General features: G+C 41.1%; 1 protein-coding gene across 1 annotated transcript in view; it reads left to right on the top strand.

Annotated features, from left to right (window-relative positions):
• The window catches only part of PCDH15 (protocadherin related 15), a 379,975-nt gene that overhangs the window by 311,791 nt on the left and 42,793 nt on the right, over positions 1-25,391 (top strand). The window contains exons 26-28 of the mRNA XM_059821547.1: positions 2,970-3,097; positions 19,696-19,911; positions 24,269-24,357. Coding sequence (XP_059677530.1) covers positions 2,970-3,097; positions 19,696-19,911; positions 24,269-24,357 — 433 coding nt within the window. The remainder of the gene's footprint in view (positions 1-2,969; positions 3,098-19,695; positions 19,912-24,268; positions 24,358-25,391) is intronic.

Raw genomic sequence — 25,391 nt, 5'->3', positions numbered from 1 at the left:
TACAGGGGATATCTGACTGAATCAAGCAGAGCGGCCAGGGAAATCTCCGTGGCGAAGGATCTGGCACGATCTTCACACACATGGCACAGTTTCTGGTGCGGGATTTTAACGTGCACTTCTTCTGGGCTTATCCGATGTGAGAATAAGGCAAGCTCCGTAACTGGCTGGGAGTCGCTTGCTACGGGCCAGCTGTAGGTTGGATAAAAAGCACGCGGTGGTGAGGAGGTCACAGATGCCGCCTTCGCCTCCGTCTGCCAGAATGAATGAAATATAAGCTGTGTATAAAAACCAGGCAGTAAGATACAATGAAGGTATATCTTTAGTTTAACGTTAATGATGCTACTGTTAGTCTGTATACATGCAGGGTATTTAACTTGCTTTGTGCTTAACGCAATAACTTTCATTTCTCATTTTCGAAGCATTCAACCATCGCTACACAAATCAGCGTTTTGGCAGCTCAGAGAAATACAGCAAATGAAACAAAGGTTTTTGAGCCAATTGCAAAGCAAACTTTGCACGAGGCTAAGCCACCTCACCAAAACTGGCTTGAAATTTTGAAGACAGCCAGCATTATGCAAAAGATGTTTAATTTGCATTAGAGAGAGCTAGCGCTGGTTAGCAAATGCCTAGTCCTACCAGCACTGAACGTGACACAATTAGGATCTTCCCTACAGCAGTAAACTGGTGCCAGCCATTGATATAACTGTTTATTAGCTCAGCAGGGCAAGGTCGCTTACGCACATTGCCTGTAATCCTGCTTCAATTGCCTTCTTCCCTAAAGGGTGTAGCTGCAGTGAAAAAGCCTGCCTGGGAATCTCATTTTCTCAACGGGGCTGCAGTTTCTAAGTGTAACTTAGTATTGCAGCCAGGAACATTAAGGATCCAGTTTAACAAGAGGGAGATTTGACTATTCATAGGACCTCACAATACCTCTGACTGAAATCTTTCTTCGCTGTAATAAATCAAGTTGCGCCAGGGGAGGTTTAGATTGGATATTAGGAAAAACTTCTTCAGTGGAAGGGTTGTCAGACACTGGAACAGGCTGCCCAGGGAGGTGGTTGAGTCACCATCCCTGGAGGTATTTAAAAGACGTGTGGATGAGGCGATTAGGGACATGGTTTAGTGGTGGGCTTGGCAGGGTTAGGTCTACGGTTGGACTTGATGATCTTAAAGGTCTTTTCCAACCTAAATGATTCTATGATTCTAAATAATGTAGTCAAGGTAAGAAGCGTTCTTTTAAAATGAACATAAGCAAACTAGAGAGGATTACAGATAAACCATTATGTCCACGTTACGCACATTCAGATGTTGGATTATGGCTGTTTTTTCACGTCCATAGAAAGAGAGCTTGTCATGAAATCATTTTCCCATGAAGAAACAGCACCTACAAGTTGTATAACATACTTGGACAAATCAGCGTGGAAGGTGAATAATTGATCATTTCTCTGAGGAAATGTCATTTCCTTTTTTCTTTCCTTTCTCTTTTTTTCTTCTCTCCATACTAGTGCATTGGATGGCATTTTAAATGTTTTTCTCAGATTTCAGTTACATTGATGGAGTCCTCATTCATTTCCCATCAGTTGGACCATCAGATAGACAGAATATCTTTGGTGACTTTGGCAGCCAGTCTAAGAACTAGTCTGGGTTTTAATTTTTTTTGTCCCTTAAAGATACAGCTACTAAGCTCTTTCTAAATGAGACTGCATTTTGAAGCTAACTCAGATCGGCATGGCACCTGTGCAACATTTAAATTACCCTGGCACTGAAACAAGTTGGGAAAACCAGCTCTGAAATGAGGCAATTTATCACTTGAAAATGTGGTTTTAATGAACTGGGTATTATCATTTCCAGCAATCGTTCTGGATTATACAATTCTGAAAGAGACAAACAGATGTTGGTATAAATTACTGCGCAGTTGAATCTTTTTTGCACTAGGTCCATAATTTTTGCTCGATGTTTTTTCCTCGCAGGAGGAGAGAGGTGTTTGTTGTTCAATGGGGTGGATCAGTAACTGTTTAATAAACCACAAATTAACAACTGTATTTGGCTTGAAGATGCGTTGAACCTCGACGGGGGGAAGTAATAACGTCTTGAGTTCCCATGGGGCAGGCCAGGTTTGTGATGAAGACGGGCTTAGGCGTGCGTTCAGTTAACAGAGTAAATTCATTAGGTGTTGAGGCCGCTTAGCGCACGCACGGTCAAACCTGTCTGATGTTTGTGCTTTATGGCTCAAGCAGGTATAGAAAACGCTGCGTTGACCTGCAATGTAAAGTATCATGTTCATCCGGCGGATGTTTCTGCCAGCACTGCGGTACGAACTTTTGTGAGTTTACAGACGCCGCGGCAGAATCACCCGTTAGGTGTTTGCATGGGAGTTAGTAATAAATAAAATGCACAGAGCATGCTGCACGTGAAGTGGAAAAAAGCAAGCTGCGATTTGCAGCGTAACTACTGGTATACGTCACCGGCTCGTTACCTCTTTATAACACTTGTGAGAATTTAATGTGACCGAAGTCTGTGTTACTAAAGTACAGTATTCTTACTTGTGCTTTTCTGTTTATTTAAAAAAATAGTTATAGGTCTTTTCTTGTATTTTCCCAAATAGCTTGCTTTCTAAAGAAAGCCATTGCAGCTTTTTGCTCGCAGGCAAATTCAGATAGCCCTAATAGCAAAGTGCAGGTGTACAGGTAATGGGAATCGTTTTCTATAAAGGTACAACTTTCAGCTCAAGGTTCCTTCAGAAAAAATGGCAAATGCAGCAACAATAAAGGTAGAGTACAAAACAAAAAACCCACCATGAAATCTCTTTTCTTCCTTCATACTTTCCATACCAAATGTGCTATTCTTTCTTATGTATTTATTTTTACAGTGTTATCTGTGTGCTTATTTTACATGATCTGTTTGGGCTGTACATGTTTGAATTTCAGTAGGCGTTAAAGATTTATTATCCTTTTCATTCCTTCTTTTAGGTAATACAGCCAAGGTATTTATTGAAGTGAAGGATGAAAATGACCACGTGCCTGTCTTCACCAAAAAAATGTACATTGGAGGAGTGTCTGAAGATGCCAAAATGTTTTCTTCTGTGCTTAAAGTTAAGGTAAGACTGACATTTGTTTCAAACAAACACTCACTTGCAGTGGGAAAATATTTACTCACTGGTTTGATTTTTCACAGGAGGTTATGAAGTGTGTTTTCTTCTAAAGCTGCTTGAGCTCCTCAGACACTGGCAGTAATTTTCTTTTTTTTTTTTTTTTTATAATGAAGTGTAGTGAGTGAAGTGTAATGAAGTGAAGTGTAGTGAAGGGGTAATTCTTCTTATTTGTTATGAAATCAGCATTTGAGTATGAATATGAGTGTGATGGTTTCCATTTGTGTGTGTGTGATTGATGTGCATCGGCCCAGTATTCCAGCAGTTAATGACACGAGGTTGATTTTGAGCTTAGAAGAGTTTTTCTGGTTTTATTTCTATTGAATTTACGTGCTCATTTTTTATTTGAAGATTTGTAGCTATCATTTTAGAGTCATTAATTAATATCTAGAGGATTCTTTTATGTTCAACAATAGTTTTTACCTTAAATTCTTCTGACTACTTCTTTGGCAGCAGCATGTTTATGCTTTAAAAAAGGAAAGAACCATTTCTGTTTCAGGTCAACAAATCAGTTTCAGGTCTGTGCACGGTGACGCAATTTGTGAGTAAAATGGACTATCCGTAGCTTGGGGGGTTTTTTTGTTTGTTTCTTTTTTTAAACATAAAGAAGAGAAAATTCAAGGAAATATAGGAGGAAATTAGTGTCAGACAGAAAAATAGCTCAGCATAAAAGCTATTTGTTTTCTGTAATATGCTTTGTGATGCAATCTTTTGTGCTGGAGACAGCTTGAGTTGCCAGGACTTTCCAAGTCAGCTTGTTTCCTCTGCCTTTATTTTGTTACCTCAGCAGGCTTCCTGCATCTTTTTTCACCTTAAGCATTAGCGGAATAGCTTTGAAGTTGCTGATTCTAGCTTATGCGTGAAAGGGCACAGAAATATGACCTGCTAAGAGTTTTACTTTGACCTCATGATGTGTTTAGAGCACCAGGAATGAAATAGAGAATATCAGAGCTTATTAAAGTTATCCTTTGCTTTTTTGTCCCGTGGCAGTCCTTCCCAAAGTAAGCCCAGAAATGGCAGAAAAGTGGGAAATGGTTAAGCATTGACTATTGGAGAGAAGCCTCTGTAGATGAAATTTGTTTACTTTGTGCACTAGTCCAGAATGTTTGGTTTTTCTTATTTCTTTTTTTATACAGTGCTTATCCCAGGCAATTTTTTTTGTCCCCAGAGTATCCATATTGGTCTTTTCTAGAAACACATACAGCAGTCCAAGTAAACAGCTGGGAATTTACTGAAGATAACTTGGAAAGGGAACATTACGGTGTATAAATCTGCCAATTCTTCCCAGGTTCCTCTACAGGCAGGTTGTGTTTGAGGCCATAGCAGGTAGGGACAGGCCTACGGAATGGGGCTGGTCAGGAATTTCACGTCACACGCTGCCCTGGGACAGTGCTGAGGCTGAAGGAGCCTTAATACCGCTTTGCCCCAAATGTGTTCCTGGTGTAGCAAAGGGATGCTGTTCTGCGGGCAGCGTGAAGTGTTGCCTGGTGGAAAGACCTGTGCCCAGCCTGCAGGGTGATTTGGGGGAACCGGATCCAATGAGATCAGTTGACAGATCAAAGCCATTGCAACTACTCTCATAGCTTTATTAGGAGAACAGTCGAGTGGTTAAAAGAAGTAGCAATCCTGAATGAAAGGGAAGGTGGAGGGAGGAATTATGATGAGAGGAGATGAAAGATATGCATTGGTAACTGGAAAGAGCTATTAGCCCAGCATGCTTGTTGAAAAGGCGTGTTTATTTACTACTACTTTACCAACTGTGAAGACTCAGTTCAGACTCCGTAAAATAAGCCAAAAAAAGTCATCTACCATGTGCAATGCCTGTGTTTACTTTGAAGATTTACTTGCATGCAAATGAAGAAATTACAAGGTGAGTAATAAAACGGCATTATGTGTTGCAAATAATACGTTCAGAAAATTAATCGCAAAATTCCCTTTTCCTCCATCTTCTGTATTGAAGTTTTAAGGTATGCCAGATTTCTACTCTATACAAAATAGATAGTGATATATAACCAGATGTCTGCTGGATTCAATGAAAAGGAAATTCTAGATGCACAAATTAAAGAAATTGTGGTAGTGTTGCTGTTAGGGTGATCTGAGACCATAATTGAGCAGAGTTTTGAAGGTAGGGGTGGTATTTTTGTTAATGTCTCTTTTTCCAGACATTTTGCCCGTGACTGCTTCTAGCTACGAACCTTAAACTGAAGCCCTGGCTTACTCAAAAATAGGGAAGAGAAAATTGTGCCAAATCCATGAACTTTAGAAGTGCTGAAGATACAGAACTGCACAAAGATACTGGAGTAGATAAAGAACAGTGAATAGCGAAGTTACTTAGATAAGTATAGAAACTTGCACCTTGAATCCTGTGTTCAGTTTTGGGCCCCTCACTACAAGAAGGACATTGAGGTGCTGGAGCGTGTCCAGAGAAGGGCGACGAAGCTGGTGAGGGGTCTGGAGCACAAGTCTGATGAGGAGCGGCTGAGGGAGCTGGGGTTGTTCAGTCTGGAGAAGAGGCGGCTGAGGGGAGACCTCATCGCTCTCTACAACTACCTGAAAGGGGGTTGTAGAGAGGTGGGTGCTGGTCTCTTCTCCCAAATGACAAGTGATAGGACAAGAGGAAACGGCCTCAAGCTGTGCCAGGGGAGGTTTAGATTGGATATTAGGAAAAACTTCATTGAAAGGGTTGTTGGGCATTGGAAGAGGCTGCCCAGGGAGGTGCTTGAGTCACCATCCCTGGAGGTGTTCAAAAGACATGTGGATGAGGCGCTTAGGGACATGGTTGAATGGTGGGCTTGGCAGGGTTAGGTCTACGGTTGGACTTGATGATCTTAAAGGTCTTTTCCAACCTAAACGATTCTATGATTCTATAAAGTAGTGTTATGTGTGTGAAAGTAAATGACACGTAAGACACAAACATAAAATTGTATTTTGAGTTGATAGTGCAAAATTTGAGCAGGCTATTAAATCCTACCTGGTTTTTGAAGAAGCATTCCTGATTTCTTAGGCACAGATATTCATGTGTGTCCATCAAGGGGATAAGAAGTGTGTGAAAAAGAGCAGGCATACAGGTAAGGGGTATTCGGCAGTGAAGAGGGGAATCTGATTTACGCTTCAGAAACATTTGACTCAAGAAAGGTGATCAGAGAACAGAAAAGGACCACACAAGGGAAGACGCATAAGAAATTACAATTTTCTGTCTCTAACCTGCTTCTGTTAAAATGTATGACAGAATTCTCCCTGACTTTGCTGACAGGCAAAACAGAACAAGGTATAAGACAGTAGTTGTTACTAGTGGACGGCATCAAACGTAACTGTCTGCTTAGTTAAAGTAAAATTAGAAACAGTTAAGAAGTGCTTGTCGCAGAAAATCAGGCTGTAATTTATTGTTCTAGCACCAAGCATTTTCAGCAGTTGGTGCTAGTTAGCTTATTTTCTGTCCTTTAGAAAAAAAAGTAATTGCTCTGTTAGTTAAATACGATACCCATTCCAGTTAGCGTTAAGAAGAATTAATCAAATAATGTCTTGTCTTGAAGAGTTCAGGTGAGTAGAATTAAATGAGTAGTTTTCCAAGTTGAAATTTTTAAGAACATTAATAAAGTCCATGCATAGCTTGCACTGTAGAAATTATTTGAATTTTTATTCTAATAAAAATTGATAGAATTTATATTTATTATTATTCAAATTTTTATTGTAATAAAAAACCTCCTCAGTTGGAGTTTTAAATGCATTTGCTTTCATCTTCTGCGTTCATTAATAGCTGCTAAATTTTTTATGGCATCTGAGTAATTTTGAAAAGAAACTGGTATTCTCATTCTTCCTGTCACTGACAACTTGGATGATCCTTGAACATGGTATTGACTAGCAGAAAAATTTTTACAGCTGAAAGACATAGAACTACATATTATAGATGGTCATTGTTATTGGGACTCATAGTGAACCAACATTTTCTAATTATGAATAGTGTCACGTTATTTGTCACAGCAATGCCATACAGTCACCGTTGTAGAAAAGTATGCAACGCTTCCTGCACGCTAGGACCCCAGCTTGCCTTTTTTTCCCCTGTACTTCAAGGAGATACCAGCAATAAATAGCTACTAAATGTGTAGAAGTGACATTAACTTTTAAATTGGTTTCTTATGTGCATTCCATTATCCTGAGGGAAGAAGAAAGCGTTTATTTTAAATTAAAGTGTAAGATTGTTGTTACTGAAAAAAGAATGGACTCTGAATTGAGCCAGTGTTTTCCTTGTATTAAACAAAATTAGGCATTCTAGAGGTACGGCAGGGACTCTGTTGATTAACTCCTAGCTGCTTTGGTTTTTCTCTTGGTTTTTATCTATAAGTGCCAGATTTTGCTTGAAAACCTGAAAGTTGAAGACTTCTATTAGTAGTTGATGATTTGGATAGTCAAGTCAGTTGTTTGAAAATTCCCAGTCCTCCTTTTCTTTATCAGTCATTGTGTGTGTGTGTGTATGTTTAATATCAACTCCTACTCATCGCACTCCAAGGTCCTTATTTTTATATCCCTTCATGTGAATATCCATGCTCCTAATGACCTGTGTCAGTTCCTGCCTGTGGACAGGGCTAGTATAAGTCATAACGTTGTTTTGTACCGGGCATGTACTCTGCTGCCAATACATAGAGGCGATCGTCAAGGTTTGGCTCTCTTAAGTGAGGTGAGATGTTTAAGAAATTGCACAGGGGAGAGGATAAACTGAAGTCTGTAAAACAATAGGGCATACTAGAAGAGAAATGAGGACAAACCAATTCAGTGAAGAGAGAATAAGAAGGAAAAAACCCAGCACTTGCTCAGAGGTAAGGTAGGATCCATCTTCTGCTTTTATATCCTAACAACGCAACTCAAGTTAACAGTGATATATTTCTCAGGACTCTTTGGTCAATTGTGTAACTGTTATGTACCGTAAAGATGGTATAGGTCATGGAAAGCGATATTTAAGTCACAAATGAAGATAATTCACACTGAGAGCACCTACACGTACTTTCTCATGTGAAAGTGATAAAAATACAGCAAAGTTCTCCTTTTTTGAGGTGGCCTACTTGCCCAAGTGTTGGAAGCATTAAGGGCAGGCAACCATTTGGCACTCTCTTTGATTGCCTTCATATAGTAGCAAAAAGTTTTGTATAACACAGCTTTCATAGCATAATTTGCTAGTTAACCATGTTTTAGCAGACTTTCAGTGAAAATGAATCACATTCATTAATGATATTTTTATATTTTACGCGCAAACATGCGTTTAATTTGCCTCAACGGGTACAATAAAAATCCCCCAACAAGGGCCTTGTGGCAGGCTGGCGGAGGATGCTGCTGCTGGAAGCCCTAATTTTGGAAACCCCAGCGCTGGCTCCATTAGTGAGAAATGCCTTTTTCTGGAGTGGCAGAAGGAGATACTGTTGGTTGAAAATAAGGGTCAGATTCATTGCAAGAAGCTGGTCATTGCTAGTTTATTTATACTGAAAGCAAAGCGGGGGTTTGAGTACATAATACTTGAGTTGAGGTAACAACTCATCATCTGGGTACATATACCTACTTCAGCCTTTTATATCTGAAGATCAGAGACCGGAATTTCATCTTAAGCCCAAGTGCAGATTGCCGTTTGGTTTCTGTTACCATTTATCCGTGCATCCATTTTTGAGGAAGGTGTCATGACAGAAAACCAAGACTCATCTTGAAACGTCTGCTTTCTCCTAAAAGTTCAAGATCAAAGCTCTTTGGGGCCTTAGCAGAGGGTTTGAATGACACCCTCCCCCAGTTCTTTGGTATGTTCAGATATCTTCAGTTTCAGCTTCCTGAAGTTTGCAATGCGTTCCTGAGTTAAGCATCAGATGCCGGGAGGGAGATCATACCAGCGCGGCTGCGCCGAGAGCGAGCTCAGTCTGCCGAAGCTCTGGGACAGCTTTACAAGCGGGCAGGTCTTTACGGACACCGCGGAGTTGCTTTAACACGGTGCTTCAACCCAGCTCCTGTTGTCTGCCGAGAGGCTGGAGCGGGCCTGTGCAAACAGGTTGGCTTTGTCCTGTCACTGTTGGTGGAATAACCACGGGAAAAGATCGATGGATGGGTGGGTTAATTGCAGTAACTGAAATGGCTGGTATTTAGATACTGATACGGCTCCTGCAGTTAGATGTGATTTACGGGGTATGCCTGCTTTTATTTGCCATTGCTGTAATTAAATTAGTTAAGCATAATAATCACAGTGGCAGGCACTTGCCAGCAGTTATCATTTAGTGGCAGTTTAAGCTAATACAATTTTTCCCTTTTATCAAATAGGAAAAAGAACAGATGAGCTGAGAAGACGTTAGCTAGGAAGTACTAAATTAAAGGCGTTTACCAGTGTAGATACTAATGAGGGTCAAAAATGATTTTATAATGTGGGTTGACATTCACTGTCTTTATTTTAGAGAGTACATGGGTTACGTTAAGCAAGAGGTGGACAATATTTTTAGTTTTTAAAAATTTATCTGGTTCTGCAATAGTTTAAAAAGAAAAATAGTCTGAAATGTCAGAAAAGCGTTGGTGTTAATGCTGAGAGGCGTCGCTGGATAGGATTAACAGCTGTGTTTATGCCCAGATCCTCACCTCCAGGTGATCCCCACCCCACCAAGATCCACAGTGGCCTCTTCCAGCAATTGTCCAGGCCAAGGGATGTGGTAAGGTGCCCGCAGCTCTCTTCCCGGCCGTGCACCTGCGTTTTCCCAGAGGAAACCAGGGCTGTGTGCAGGGCAGTTTCTGCTCAGGCTTTGCCGTGGGTAATAGTGTCCTGCTGACACTCCCTGAAGCTGTAGGCAGATCTCCAGATCTGTCTCGTTTCAGCATGTAATAAGTTATTCTAAGCTACCTCTCTTTCTTTGTACAATGTTATTGGCACATAGGAATGACTCATTTTTGATGAGCATAATTTATATAAAAATAGGACGACAAGCTTCATTGCCCTATGCAAAACCTACAGCTTTCAAATTAAAAAAAACCAACCTACAATTAGTTCCTCTTTAACGGTACTTAATGATTTGCTATAGTCATTAATTTTTAATACAGCAATTTATGTAAATCCTTTTTAGATAAATTCATCACAAATATACCGGTTAACATTTGTGTGTTTAACTTCAGTTGCTTAAATCGTTCTGCACTCTGTGGCTTGAACAAAATTTCACCCCTCTCATCAAAGCACAGTTCTTCCCCTCTTGAAAAATAGTTTGTAAAGCACCCCAGTCTTGGCAGTAATCACGCCATACAGCCAGGTGAGTAGCACTGGGAGTAAGAAATAATCTAACTGCCATGGGCCAAACACAAAAAAAATGCAGGGAGAGAAGAAAACTAGTACTGAGTATATAATCTTACACACAAATTGCATTTAGAGACAAATAGGCCAGTAAAATATTGGATAAACACTTCTCTCATCATCAAAACAATTACGTATGTGACTAAGGGAAATACTATAGATTGCTTCTCCAAGCTCTATAAGGTGCAGCAATTTTGCTGGCAGCAGCAACCGCTCTCTTAAATGCGTTCATTTGAATATAAAACCCTTTTAGAATAGGGTAATGTGTTGCCTTGCTCTAGACTTTTAGAAAGCTTACAATAAGTAGATAAAAAGGAAGCTTGAGCTCAGAAGAATGCCACAAATCATTATCAAAAAGTCACTTCTAATTGGAATGAATTTGGTTAATGATACGCCTTATGAATTATTCTATATGAATATGATTGTTTTAAGGCTAGTGTCCTCTGAAAGCTGCTAAGTACTAATGTCTCTAAGAAAAAAAAGAAAAGGAATATGTTTATTCAAATGGCACTTTTTAACCGAGGCTTTAGTCCTTGCATCTTAAAGACCATGTTTATATTGCTAATAGCTCAGCAGGAAGCGTGGAGCTGCGTTAAATACCATTTCTCTCGAAATGATAGCTGAGGCTGATTACCGCGTCTCAAATCTACAGGCAATTTCACACAGCCATCATTTTAAGCCTACTCATTTCCCCCAAAGCCCATCGAAGTTATACAACGCACAGATGAGATCCATTGAGTCCAGGTTGATGATCTGATGCAAGACCAAAGGGTAGTCAGAAGCCGTGGTGGTAGGAGAGCTGCAGGACGTCTTGGTTGCCGGTTAGTTGGGTTTCCCTTGCACCCTGCAACCATTGCGCTGGGCCTGCGGTGGTGGGACAGCTGGAAGAGCAGTCTGGGTAATCGCTTCAGTTACTGTTCTGGTGGTGCTCGGAAAAAGGTTTCAGGTGTTGGACAGTCCCGATGGGGATTGGTGTTACAATAACCTTTTATGTTCTCTTCCCTTTTCTGCAATTCTCTTTTTTCCCCAGAATTTTCAACGTATGTAAGAGCCCGCTTCCATGATTAAAGGCCTTTTCGTGCTTTTTGTTATGAATATGTTAATTAAAAACAGAAGTAATACCCATAACTACTAATATATGAATTTTGTGGTTTGAGATTTGCTTTGCGTTTCGTTATATTAGAATTAGTTATTTTCCTTTGCCACTGGTATTTTCATATAACTCCTGGTTTTCCCCTCAGAATTAGAACCAGACTTCCTTTAGCCGCGTACACAATATTTTTCATCTGCTCCATAAAAACAAAACTAAAATCAACACAATCTTTAGGGAAACTACTAGTGGGAGTTGACTTTTCACTCTAATGGTGTGTTATTAGCCCTTTCTTTTTAAACATTTTCTTGTACAGTATTAATCTCTCTAGTTTTGTTTGTTGAAGTGCATTTAAGTGAGGAGATATCAGAGATGCTAATTCTAGTAAAGAAAGTGAGAGGTTCTTTTCTGAATTACTCCGCAGTTTACAAAGGTATTTTTTCTACCGAAAATGTTTGCAGGGAAGGAAGCTTGCCAAAATAAATGCCAGTGAATCAAAGTCTCGGGAAGTGGCTGACCTGTATTTGATAGAAATGGCTCTAATATGAAGCCAGCAGAGAGGTTTGATGATGATAATAGGAGCCAGTGGAGGCTGAAGTGCAGTTACATCCTGAAGGAAACTTGATTCTTACAATATGGTTGATCAAATTTTCATTTCAGACCTTTTCTGTATTTTGTGCCCCTTTCTGATAGGCTTTATAATGTAACTTCATCCTTTATTACTGTTTGAATAGCTTAATACACAGAACAGCAAAATAAAACAAAGCCATTTTATGCTACAGGTTTTCACCCTAGTGACACACGGGGGAGCAGGAATTACTCTTTACTTAACCGTAATCCTTGAAAGCAATCTATTTTAGCGGTTGCGTACTGATCTAAAGCAACTGATAGAATAAACGTTTAAAATTCCTGGGTACGGTTATATGTTACACATAGAATACTGGGATTACTTTGTTCCCTAGACGCATTTATCCATGTTAAATCTCCAGTTATTTCCTAGTCATGCCTATAACCTCTAGATTTCTTTTGGTATTTCCTTTGTCCTTGGGATGACAGGTAAATCTTCACAGCGGCAAGTTCTGTAAAAGTGAGGTTCAGCCCTCGGCACCTTGAGACAGCTTTCTGCTGTGAAACACAAAGTTTTTCCCTTCTCTAATTTTGCTTTTGCATGTACACAAGAGAACTTCTTCTTTGTCAAAATGAATTGCTTTGCCAGTCACAATCTTTTATTAGTTAAAATATGATTTATGAATCACAGAGAGTAATCTGGAGGGAGAAAACATACTTGGTAGAAGTAAAAAATCTACTTTGAAGCCTATTTGCAGTGACAACGGCACACCCTGAAACACGCACATCTGCTGTAACATCTGGCCTCTGACAGGAAGCTGCTTGCCCTGCTAAGAATAATATTACAGTAATTCCAAGCACACAGGTAATTTCTTTCAAAGTACGTATCTCTAGATAATATGTTGCCTTGCTAAACTTTTTACTGTAAAAAACAGTACAATTGTTTTCCTTTGGCAGTGTTCAGAAAAACCACTACCGTTTGTGATTTTTTCAAATGTAGTAATAGATTGTTTCAATTACTATGTTCTTTTCTAAACTTTTAAAGACTGCTAGTCCTGCCCATGCCTTTCCAGAGTAAGGCACCTCCTACGGGGGCTGGAGGGGGTGTGTATGCCTGGAGTGTTTGCGACGCTGGGTCGTTCCCGTCCCATGGAGGATCAACTGCGTGGTCTGCGCTCCCTGGCAGCACATACACACAAACCTGCCGTATCAAGCACCAGCTATTTCCACAGCAGGAAAAGGCTATAAAACCAACGTTTCTAATTTTTTTTCAAAATACAAGTTTGGGAACCCTTCTTATTCAGTGTTTTTTCCCGTGAGACAGCCTATCAAAATTGATCCACGTTTCCACACCTTGGGTTTTTTGACACCATTGAAGGAAAAAGTGAACAATTCTCCTTCACTGTTTTTTCTTACTATCTGTATTTCTCAGAAGTTTCCGTGGAGCTGGGTTTTACTCGGAGCGGGCTGGGCAGTGATCAGCAATATGCTTAGCAGAGTCCGTTCTTTTCCTCTTTGTTGTAGTACTTTTGTAAGTATGCCTAACAAACGACGCATTTAAAGGATAAATTAGTTAATCTTTGGCTCCACGCAGCCCTCATCAAAGGTGGTTGTTTGACATCGCTCCAGTCCGCACATTTCCGCAGGGAGTATCGCAGTGTGAGGCGCAACTACGTGGCCGAACAATTACAGCGTTACAGTAGGGCCTTTATCCCCTCACCTGGAGAGACTTGTAAAAGCAGTGCCATGTGGCAGTAACACTCTGGCACTGTCACCAAAATTGCCAGTGGGCTGACATGTTTGGTGGCTTGTTTGGGATGAGCATTAAAATCTTCATTAACCGTAGCTCCTGAAGCTATTGTATAATCATCAGACAATTACAGGTTTTGTCATTCTCAGCGTGAGCTAAATTCAAACTAGCTGCTCAGAGTTAAATGCAATTGTTAATTTTAAATGTTTTCCAGTCTTCCTAGCAGGGTCACCCTTAATCATGAGCCTGAGGATGCTAACAGGGCATGTAAAATGAATGGGATTGGGCTGTTGGGTTTTTTTTCTTCTTCCTAGCTTCATGCTACTAAGCAGATGGCGGGTTCAACTGTTTCCAATCAGTTGCTGGCACATAAAATAGCTTTTAGAACAAGACCATTTTTGCCGGTAGGAATTTACAGATTGTTGAATATTTTCAGTTCTGAAGCCGCATCTGCCGTTGTACTGTTTTAGAGGCAGTTTTACTTTGGGGTTTACAGACGCTTAAAAGCCAGTAAGTTTGTTGTAGCTATTGCAGTTTTCCTCTTTTTTTTTTTTGTTCCTGTATTTCTTCACTACTGTGCTCTTTTAGAGTGTTCCCAGTCTGTAGCACTTTTGAACTCATGGTCAACAGCTTGTTTTTGCCACAGCCAGCCTCAGAATTCAGTAGCTTTGCATCTCCCGGCATCTGCTCCTCAAACTTACCGTCCCTTACAGACCTCTTTCCACCAAATTCTTACATGCGAGATATTTGGATGGCCTTCAGGGACAGCTGCTGTGTGAAGCGCTCAAACGCAACCCAAGTCTTGTGTTAATTAGTTACACCAGAAAAAATACATAGACTAGGACAAACTGTAACTGGTTACAGAAGCACCACTGAAGGGATCTCTACCACTCCTATTTTTTCAGCTCATATATTCTCATCTCTTGTCTTCCAGACATGCAGCTTGACTCAGCTCTAGTGAGTCCTGTGTATTTCCATACTGGAGCTAATGCTTTTTTCCCTCTCGGTCTTCCTAAAGCTGAAAACCAAACAAAACAAAATACCCTTCTGCTCTCTCTCTGTTTTAAGGCAACTGGTGTGTTAAAAGCGCTTTTTGTTGGCAGCAAAGCAACTGTACATCCCGACAACATCCCGTTGCCGCTGCAGTGCTGGGCTGAATTAGACAACGCTTAGCTGAGAGCGAACCCGGCGCCGACAGCATCCGTCTCTTTGCTGCCTCTGCAGTGCCAGGAATTTTAACATTTCTAATGACTCGCTGCGAGTCGTGCTGGCAGTCCGTGTATAAGAGATGGAGTCACCGAGAACGCTTGGCTTATTGGTCTTTTTGCTCCAAGAGAGATAGCTGCCAATAAAGTTATTAAAAAAACCTGTTAATGACTTTGTGGTAAATACCGTCAATGCTAGGGCCTAGAGCAGCATATTTCAGCTGATACCTGGCTGGTGTAATGTGCTTTTGTGGTGGGGTTAGGGAGCACCCCAGCAGTTGCACCCCTTCCACCGTGGGAGAGGATGGGTAAGGGCTGGAGGCAGCGCACGGTGATGCCAACGGAACTCCATTCGTGTGGGCACGCTTACGCTTAGTTACAGGAGGGTTGAATTTGCCCTGGTAATTCCTAAAATCATACATATTTATCAGTACTCAGATCATACCAGAATTTAGGAGACATCTGTATTTCTTGCACATAACAAAAGGAAGATATACTGCTGTAATATTGATGAAGTATAGCTCTTTCTCTTCTTTGACAGTCATAACGCAACTCTTGAGATGCCGTATATCTCTTCCTAATGAAGTGTCAAAAATATTTACCTTCAGGACAAATTACAAGAATAGCAAACATCCTTACTCTGTATTAAAGAAGTTGCTACATTAATGTCAGCAGCTCACAAGCTCTCTCTGGTGGTCCTGCAAAGCTGAACGTCGCAGTGAGTGTCGCTAGGTTGGATCAAAGTATGAATGGTGGTGAAAAAGGGGAACATGGAAAAAACAAAGTTGAAATATTTGAAATTGGAACCTGATGATTTTTCCAAGTTCCTCAGGCTGTTTTGCACCTGGCTTTGCTCATCTGCGTGTAGATGGTTTCCAGGATGGAAATAGCCTGAACTGTAATGATCCCGAAGCCGTCGATTTCTCTGGAGTGCCACTGAGTTCTCACAACTTCTGAAAATTAATGTGTAGCCTGTCTACCATCTTTGGGCTTCTGAACTGCAAGATTTTAGAGGCTGCATGCCTAAAATTTCAAAATGCCTCTTTCACTGGAGTGCTGTGCATTCAACTCAGCTGCAAGACTTACCATACCGTTACTTCTAAGCAACTACACTGGAGTGACGTTTGTTCAGAAAGGCTGACTTTATTTAATGTCTGTGCCTGCAGTATTGATACCCTAATCTGGATCCAAATTTTGTTTGTCCTTAGTTGCACACGTAGATGAGCGTGAAATACTGAAGGTGAAATTGATTTCTGTTATTGAAACAAAGTACTATTAAAAGTCGTATCTTTCTATTGAGATAGAATTTGCTAATATTAAAAAAATGATAGGCTTATGGCCCAGCTGAACCAGTCTAATAAATCCATTTTAACAAAGAAATTGGCTTTTTTTGAAAGGGCGTAGCGCTCATCTCGGAGGGCACCTCCAGAGAGCCTTTGGCAGTTAGCCGGGCAGTCGCTGTAAATCCTGTCTCGCTACGGTGAAGACCCCAAAGGAGCCAGATCAGATAGTGCTGTACCACCTGTGCCTCATGTGCCAAAACACGTGCCGTGTGGGGTTACAGGGATTACTTTTTTCTTTTCCTTCCCCCCAGCTCCATTACCAACATGCAAAGTTGATTGCGGATAAGCCAGTGGGTTTTGCCAGACTGATCTTTTCTACGTTGCTCATGGCTTTAAACTGAGCTATGTTGTACCACCTGTAGTTGCCTGGTCTTAGATGCATGCAGTGATCACGCAGTGATTTGTTAGGTATGAGGCAAAGAAGGGATTAATTTTAAAAGTTAGCTGCTCTGCATCACCATGAAATCATTTCCGAAGAGGTTTCCTTCTTGTCTCTCGAGCAGCACATAGGTGGTCTTGTGGATGGGTTGTACCAAATGTTGTCCTCTGCTACTATAGGCAGAGGCTTCCTGATGTCTTTTTTGAGTATATGGTGGACGTAAAGCTCTCCTAGAACACATAGGCAAAATTGAGCCAAAAAGCACCAAGAGAAGCTACTTTGAATGCCTCTGTAACCTACAGTTTGCATATTTTCAAGGATGGTTTTTTTTCCTGTTATCATGCCGGTTTTAAACGTTTCTTTAGTAAGAGTAATTTTAGTAGTAATAGTAATCACGTGGAATCTTTTGGTTGTCATTTTAAGATTTCCTTTGCATTTGGATAAGTAGAGATACTTGAAGTGAAATATTTGATTTTCCGATGTGTAGGTGGTGCCCGTGCCCAGGCCGGGGCTGAGGGCTCTCTGTGAGGAGAGGCCGATGCTGTCACAGGCTGGGCACAAACGGTTCCAACAGCTCCATGGCCAGGCACAGCTGAGGAGGTGGTGGTTCAGTTTTTGTCTTTGTTTCTTACCATCCAGATGAAACCGTGGTGGGAGTAAGAGCCCAGTAAGGTCACTGAAGTTGGTGTGGTTGCTGGAGGAGTGAAGGTAACCTGTTGTGCAATTCAGGCATTTATGCGCTTCTTAAAAGGGCTGACTCAGTGCTGAGCACTGACGTTTAGCTCTCGGGTAGTGATGACTGTTAGCACTTGCGTTATCAACCTGATTTTTAGGTACAGCCGCTTCCTCGCTTCCTTGCGCCGCATAGCATGCCTTCACATGTATTTGTTCCTTCAGCAATTTTCTTGACAAAAGGAAAGCCAAAATGAGCCTAGTCCTGAAAACCCACCCGTCAAGCTCCTGTCTGCTGGTTCCGTGCTGTTTTGGGGTTGTTTTTCTCCATGCCAAGTGGATAGCAGGAGTGCTCTGGAAAAGCTCACCGATATCTTTACCTTTTGACTGACAGAAAGGGGTAAATTTCAGAAAGTTTTAACCTTCCCCATCTTTCCTAAACATGCTGATAAAGGGGTTTGCGATCACCCAAGAGGTAGTAATCTTGATTGTAAAAGCCTTAAAAAAAACTGTAGAGCTGGACACCAAAAGCACTTTAACACATTTGATATTTATGCTTTTCGTAGCCAAGCCAGGTAAAGCTTTGTCAGTTTAGAAGGAAACAAAACATTTACGAAGGGTGCAAGGACCATTTTAAACAGTTCTGTCTCTGTGATGTGTGGCAGCCAGTGTTATTGAGGGAGCTCATCTTTTAGGCAGCTCTGCAGCACCTTGGTGTGCTATGTGAAACACATTGGCTTACCTCTCGCTAAACCAGCCCAGATATTATCGCTTAAGCGCTGTATCTATCTTCCGTCTGGTCTGACAGCAGTCGGAGTAGCATGGAAGGCGCACGCAATTTTGAGTACCTGGATCATTCATCTGGCACGGGTATCTCTTGGTGGTGCACAGTGCAATCACTGTGCTGCGTAGACTGGCTTCTTGTATCTCCTCGCTGCTATTCCCTGAAAATTATTGGAAAATAAAGACAAAATAGGAGTTAGTAAAAGTTTCTAGCTTACAGATCTTGTTCACTGACGATGAGGAAACAATTAATGATGAGCAACGGCCACCTATTGTAGGCTGAATGACCTTGCACAGATAATGCTTTTTTAGACGGCATTGGCGTATCATGGCCAACAACTCTTCGCGTTGCCATAGACCCTGACTAATTGTGATTATTGGTTTTGGTTTTAAGTCATGGTGAGGTATGGATTTTATACAAAAACCTGCACCTTTTTGAAGTTAAAGGTGTTTTTTCTCCAACATTAGCTGAAGCCACAGACTTAAGAAGTCGTGCCAATATTTTGATAAAAGCATGCTAATAGTTGTTGAAGTGTCCCCGATGCTGAAGCAGTGCCCAAGTCTAATGAGTGGGCAAACGTACAGGTGATAATTAGCTACCACCTCGCTGACCCCTTCCTAGACGGAGCGCATGAAAGCATTATAAGGGTCCTCAAAAACACTCCCAGCTGAATATGTGTACTGCCTTTTGAACAGGAGCATGATTTGTGCAAAGGAGGAGGTCTGGAGAGGCCAGAACAGGGGCTACACAGGGTCCTCAAGCACAAGGCAGGTGAGATAACAGAGCTCCCGGGGCTGCCTAATTGATGCCAGGACTGCGTCCTAATTCTGCAACGGTTCAGCACCCGGAGAAAGCCAGGGCAGCTTTGTGTCCTGCACTAGGTCTGTACTTCAGGTCCATTTTGCAGCATTGCAGGAATGCCATTCAATCCTTTATCTTTTTTTTAATAAGAAAGGATAAAATGACTCCAAAAATACCTGGGCTCAATCAATGGAGGTGTAGAATGTCTCTAAGAAGAGGGAGGACATTTTTGTTATGTAAGTTTGTGAATGCATTGCTGGGGGTTTTTTTCTTTGATACTTAATATTTGTCACCAAGAATTTGGCAGTGGAGCTTTCTCGGAATTAAAACTGTTCTTACGTGTTCGGTTTGTTGCAGACTTGAAAAGTCCATTTATATTTTTCTTCTTTTTTCTTTTTTCCTTTTTTTTTTTTTTTTGAGCAGTTTAGTGCCAACACAGGAGGAAGAAATTGCTGGAAAAGCAAAACTGTATGCAGCAAGGTTAAATGAGCCATTTAAAGTAATAGCGATATCTGCTCTCCGGGATCTAATGTTTTAAATGTCAGAGTGGAAGAAATCTGCTGGACCAATATGCAACTTTATTTAAAGGACAAGGTTAATGATTCTTTGCATGCATATTTACTTCATTTGCCTCTCCTTGTTTTCTTTTTTCCTATTAGGCTGATGATAAAGACACTGGGAATTACAGTGCCATGCAATACAGACTCATCATTCCTCCAATCAAGGATGGTAAAGAAGGTTTTGTGATTGAAGCTTACACAGGGCTAATAAAAACTGCTATGCTATTCAAAAATATGAGAAGATCCTATTTCAAGTTTCAGGTCATTGCAACTGATAATTATGGAAAAGGACTGAGCAGCAAAGCAGACGTACTTGTAAGTATGAGCCAGGCATTATCTTTATGGAATAATTCCTGAGGAAATTCAAACACTACATAAAGTTTAGCTCCAGGCAGACCTATAGGAAGGCCATAAGCTGTGTGTATTTAATCTTTTTAAGTAACTGAAATAAAGCGCGCTTTTTTTTTTTTTAAAAACCAAAAGCTTTTATGATCATCTGAGACATGTGTTCACGTTTCATGGCAGAGATACTGATCTGGGTTACCACGCTAGTTGTGATGTTCAGTGTTTTATTTATTGAATTGAGCTATTGTTACTGGTTCCATTTAGATTCTGATTGTTTGCATTAAACAAGGACCTAAGTTACATTCCGGGTCTTCTGGACCTAGATGGCAGCAAAAAAAGTGCTGGTTTTGTGCATTACAAGTTTAAAGCAGGTCACATCTGCGTGGTCGGACACAAGTGCTCACAGGTCATCGCCACCTGTTCTCTAAGCCAGCAAGGTGCAGCCAGCTCCCGTATCAAAGCTGTGAAGCAGGGTTAGCATGGCATTAAACCCCAGTTAATAAGCCAAGCTGAAACCTTGCTAACTGGGGCTGTACTCTGTGGTATCGTGAGTACGTAGCTTCTGGGTCAGAGTTAGATCTGGCGTATCTGGCTTGCGGTGCAAATACTGGAGCGAGCAGTCTCTGAAGGCTCGAAGTCAGTTGACTTACTGGGGAAAGCCAAGGTTGCCATGTCTTAGTTGCTCATGTCTGGAAGGGAGACGCAAGGAATCATTTTGGCCTGAGACTGTACTTCTAAGTTTTCAGGGAAGCAACGTTTCAAAACTGGCACCAGCTTTAGGCCTTGAGCTTGTGTTTTTGTGCTGAGTAAAGGACATTGACTTAGTCCAGTCACAGAAACTATCAAAGCTAAATTTCTTTAAAGCCTATATAACTTGATGGATTGGATTAATATTAGCATAATGTCGTAGGGATGAAGTGCATTATCTAGTTCATGGGAACACTGTCAAATGATACAGATGATAGCCATAATACTTGGTATATTGAGTTATGCAGGAATTCAGCAAATAAACATAATGTATGATGTCCTCATGCTTGACCTCCCAAAATGATAGGGCATTCTCATGCAATTTATTCAGTAACAGTATATTAAAATATAGCCAGAAGGTACCGACATTAAAATTAGATAGTGAAGTATGTCTCATTAATTTATAGAGATATCTTTAGGTTGTCTGAGTGAGTGATGAGCACTCCGGTACAGCGTTTTTGAGCAAGGCGTGAAAGCTTAGAGTAGCTCTAGATACAATTACAGACTGACACCATCCCACCATGAAAGTTTGGGTTTGCACTGACCACGATCCATCCGTGAAGACCCTTTCTAACTAGACTAAGCTGTTCCTGGGCTTCGTGATTTGAACAGAATTTATCCTGCTGTCACTGGTGTCAGGTGCTCAGGCTGGGAGATGTCAGTTCCTTTCAGTACAAGCTCAAGGAGTGCACACAGATGAGGGAAATGAATTCAGTTACTCATGTGCAAAAGAATAAGACGTGGGGGAAGAAGATAGGATTGCAGTGGGAGGAGGCCTAGAGAGAAGAGGTGGGGCGACACCAGAGGGACAGTACTTGTGAAGAACCTGAGCAGAGCAAGGTATCCTCCAGAACTGGGGCCGGGACGCTTCCTCAGAGCCCTGGCACAGCTCTGTGAGCCGCATGAGCTGCCAAACCCGCTGGCAAAATGCCTTCGTGCTGTAGGGGACGGTCCAGGTGAAGGATACCGGTGTGTTCCTGCTGGCTGGGACTGGCAGGATGGCTCACGTTAGGCATCTGTGGATCTACAGTTTGGTTCCATGTGATGGAATTTCCCTTTTTAGCCTCTGTGAGACAAAAGAAAGAAATAAGAAATTACATTTTAAAGTAAGTTTGCTGCAAGTAAGCCCTTAAAGGTACTGAGCAAGTGTAGCTAGTGAGCATTCATTATGATAGCATCTTTAATCAAATGTTTGTTGGGGTTTGGGGGGATCCCGAGGCCCCTTCCTCATTCAGCTCTCAGGATAAGCTACTCCCAGGAATCCATTGGTGCCATACAATGATCAAAACAGTTTGTGGGCCCTGCCTTGCTTGGTTTAAAAATTGGGAAGAGCCTAGTGAATGAAGCATGGGATCAAAGGGATAATGCTTACAGGCTAGTGGTTATCAACAATTCCATGCTTTCCCTGCCTCGGCTACAAACTTCCGGTTTGTTGTGCTGCTTATTTAATTTAACCTGGAACTTTCCTAGTTCTTAGCAATGTATTCTTCAGATGCTTACGGACATGAGACATCTGAACGTGCTGACTTCAGCCCTGTAGTTTAGGCTGGCGCCTGCTGTTGAGCATCACAGGACCTGGCTGTGTGTTTGCTCAGTAGACTGGAAGGTAGCAAAAGCTTTCCAAGGAACGGTGGGTCGGATGATCCCTGGTAACTGTGCCCCAAAAAGCTTCCAAGGAGCGGTGACAGTAGCGGCTCAGGAAGAGCCTTTGCTTTCCCACACCTTCCCCCTCTGCTCCCAGCATGTTTCCATCACTCCTTGAGTGGAAGGGAACAGTTTCTCCCCACAGCTTTTCTTACAATGTCGTTAGGTTGGACTTAGTTGCTCAACTTAACGCTATTTTTAATAATTGAAAAATGAAAGCCTTTACGAATGTGGATAGCAAGCAAGTTAATGTTACTGTGGGAGCCTTAACTTTTTCTTGATTTTTGTTCAACGCCCTTGCTTTACTGTAGCCTGTCACAAATGTGTGTTTATTCATATTTTCGTATATGAAGAAGTAGTCATAATTGTGAGTCCTTGAATATCAAAAGAACTATTGCCTTTTTCGAAGTGTTGCATTTATGCAGTCCTCAGCACATAGGTGCACAGCAGTTGCTTGAATTGGCTCATTTAGTTAATTCTATTAAACTGTTCATTGCTGTAGAGTTTCTTGCAATGATCTTAGTCTAAAATTTGTTTGGAGTTCATTATAATTCTGTTTTTCTTACACAGAAGTCTACATGCTGATCAGTGCATCTGATGACATTTCAAGAACATTTAAATATTTAAAGTTGAATTAAGCTTCAAAGCTGGTGAATCAGTGTTTGATGTGAAAGTATATTATGGCTTGTCTGCTGAAGTGCTTACAGGGCTCAGACTTCTCTTTTGAAAATCAGGGGTTGTTTTTTCCTCTTAGAATTGAATCGGCTAACTGATTTTTAAATTTATCGGGTTTAACGTTGTCCTACTTTTCCAAATTTGCCTCCAGAATCCTCTATAGGGAGTATAGGTTTGGAGCGTAGTGTTTGCTGTCACGCCTGTATGGACATGACCCAAGTTTTAAGAAATGTTTTATTTTCTCCACTGGTACGGGAAGTAACTGTTCCTTTCACAACCTAAGGGGAGGTTGGCTGGGCTTGTGAAGAGAGAGCTATTACAAAATGCAAAAGTATTTAAAAGCGAGGAAAAAGCATGCAGTCATTTTCCTGGAAGGCAGCCTTTTCTTGGGATAAAAAGAGCTTGAGGAGACTAGGTCAGGAGATGCGAAGCAGAGTTTGCCAAATCTGCTGAATTTGATGCATGCGTGTAGTCCCTTCTGCACACTGACCATCCAACCTGTGGCTGAGAAACAGGAGAGTTGCATTGCTTTTCTAGTAGAAAATGCTGATGTGAGAGATTTATTCTGAGGTCCGTCGGTTCTTTTGTGGAATCCTGGATTTTTATTTTTCATTTTTTAAGCAACGCACATGAGTGTATTAAAAAAGGCATTTTTTCTGTCCTTTTAAATAAAAGTGCAATTGTAAAATGTACATGGTTAGGGACAGTTTTATGCCATATAGAGGGAGAAGCTAAAAAAAAAAAAGGGAGATTAAAATAACTTGCACCGATGACTTCAAAAGAGATGAACAATTTCCTTTGTGATTTTTCTAACAAAGTATCGTGGATTTAGTCGAATTCATCTGGTATTTGCATTTACGTTGGTGCAAAGTGCGTATTTCCAAGCTTGGATTTTCCTGTCAAGTCATCAAAAATACCTAAATGCTCATAAATTGTTTTGAATATGCCATGTGGGAGATCCATGATTCTGTAAGTAAAGTCTAAACTATGAAGAACAGGTTTCGTAGTCCCTCTCGTAAAAAAATCTATAATTCTGATGCAGTCCTGCAATTACAGTTCTAGTTAAATCTTTGCCTGCTGTTTATTGGTTTTGGCTGCCAAGCAAAGCAAGATTTCCCAGTTCTCTTATTTGGAATTAAAATGAGAAATTCGTACATCAGGGCATGGCTATGAAGGCAGGAAAGTAATTATTCCATTCTTTTTGTATGGGGAGGATGTTATGCATGGGAGCGCCAATTGAATTTCACTCTTTTGTTTCCAGGTCTCTGTGGTCAATCAGTTGGATATGCAAGTCATCGTCTCTAACGTTCCTCCCACCCTTGTGGAACAAAACAAAGATCAACTCATAGGGTAATAAATTTATTTACTCTACAAACATCAGACAATTCACTGGTTTTGTGTTTAGATTCAGCTAGGAGTGCTCCCTTTATGCCATGATCTCCTTTTTTTGCCGAAAGACATGAAAATGAGCAAGCGGGTGTTTTGATGGGGAGCACAACTGGCTGAGTGGCAGCACTGGCCCCCCCAAATCCACATTTTCCCCCTCCCCTGGAGAAGGCAGAGGTACAGCACTTCTTTGCTTGCAGATTTGCCCGCTTTGCAGGCCGAAACAAGGTTCAGAGCTGCCCCTAATACAGACCATAGTGGAGCCTCTGAACACTGGGCACAGAACCTGCGTCTGTCAAAATCCAGGACGTAAAATGAATAAAGCGCATCTCCAAAAGGTTGAGGCAGTGTGTCTCGGTGTGAGCTGTATTGCTTCACTATGGTTTTATTTGGGTGACATAGCTGTAAGGGAAAGCAGAATTTAGAAAATTTATACTGGTACAATTAATACCACTAACATCATTACATAAAATTTTAGTTGCAAAAAATTGGTAACAGGGTGGCATTATTCAGGCCTAGCAGGTATCAAATGTTGTGATGGGGGGACGGGTAATTGGAAACATTAATGCTTTGCAATAAAAGTGAATTATTTTATCATACTGAAAACTAGCTAAAATCCTTTTGGTAAAATGTGTATTAATAGCACTCACACACCACAACATCATCAGCTTCCAGAGGTCAGGTTTTCATTTTTAGCTTCTCTTTGTCAGACAAGGACAATTTTCTATACTTTGTGTCATTAGGCATATAACCATGGATTAGACAATATGGAAAAGAAAATGCTATAGGAAATAGTTTAAAAACAATCTTTGTACTCTTCTGTCACATTAAGCAGCGATGAATGGCATTTCTCAGACGTCAGCAGGTCTGTTCCATCCTGACTGTTGTCATACCTTTACTTATCCGCAGAAACTGAAATACTTTAGGGTTGACGATATAATCACTGACTGAAAAAGAAGTGTGTTGTCTCTAAATGGCTCGTGTCTTCATTAGGCTAG

Source organism: Gavia stellata, chromosome 9, assembly GCF_030936135.1.
Source record: "Gavia stellata isolate bGavSte3 chromosome 9, bGavSte3.hap2, whole genome shotgun sequence".
Taxonomy (NCBI): domain Eukaryota; kingdom Metazoa; phylum Chordata; class Aves; order Gaviiformes; family Gaviidae; genus Gavia; species Gavia stellata.
Note: the sequence above shows the minus strand (reverse complement) of the source record. Positions and strands in the feature narration are given on the sequence as shown.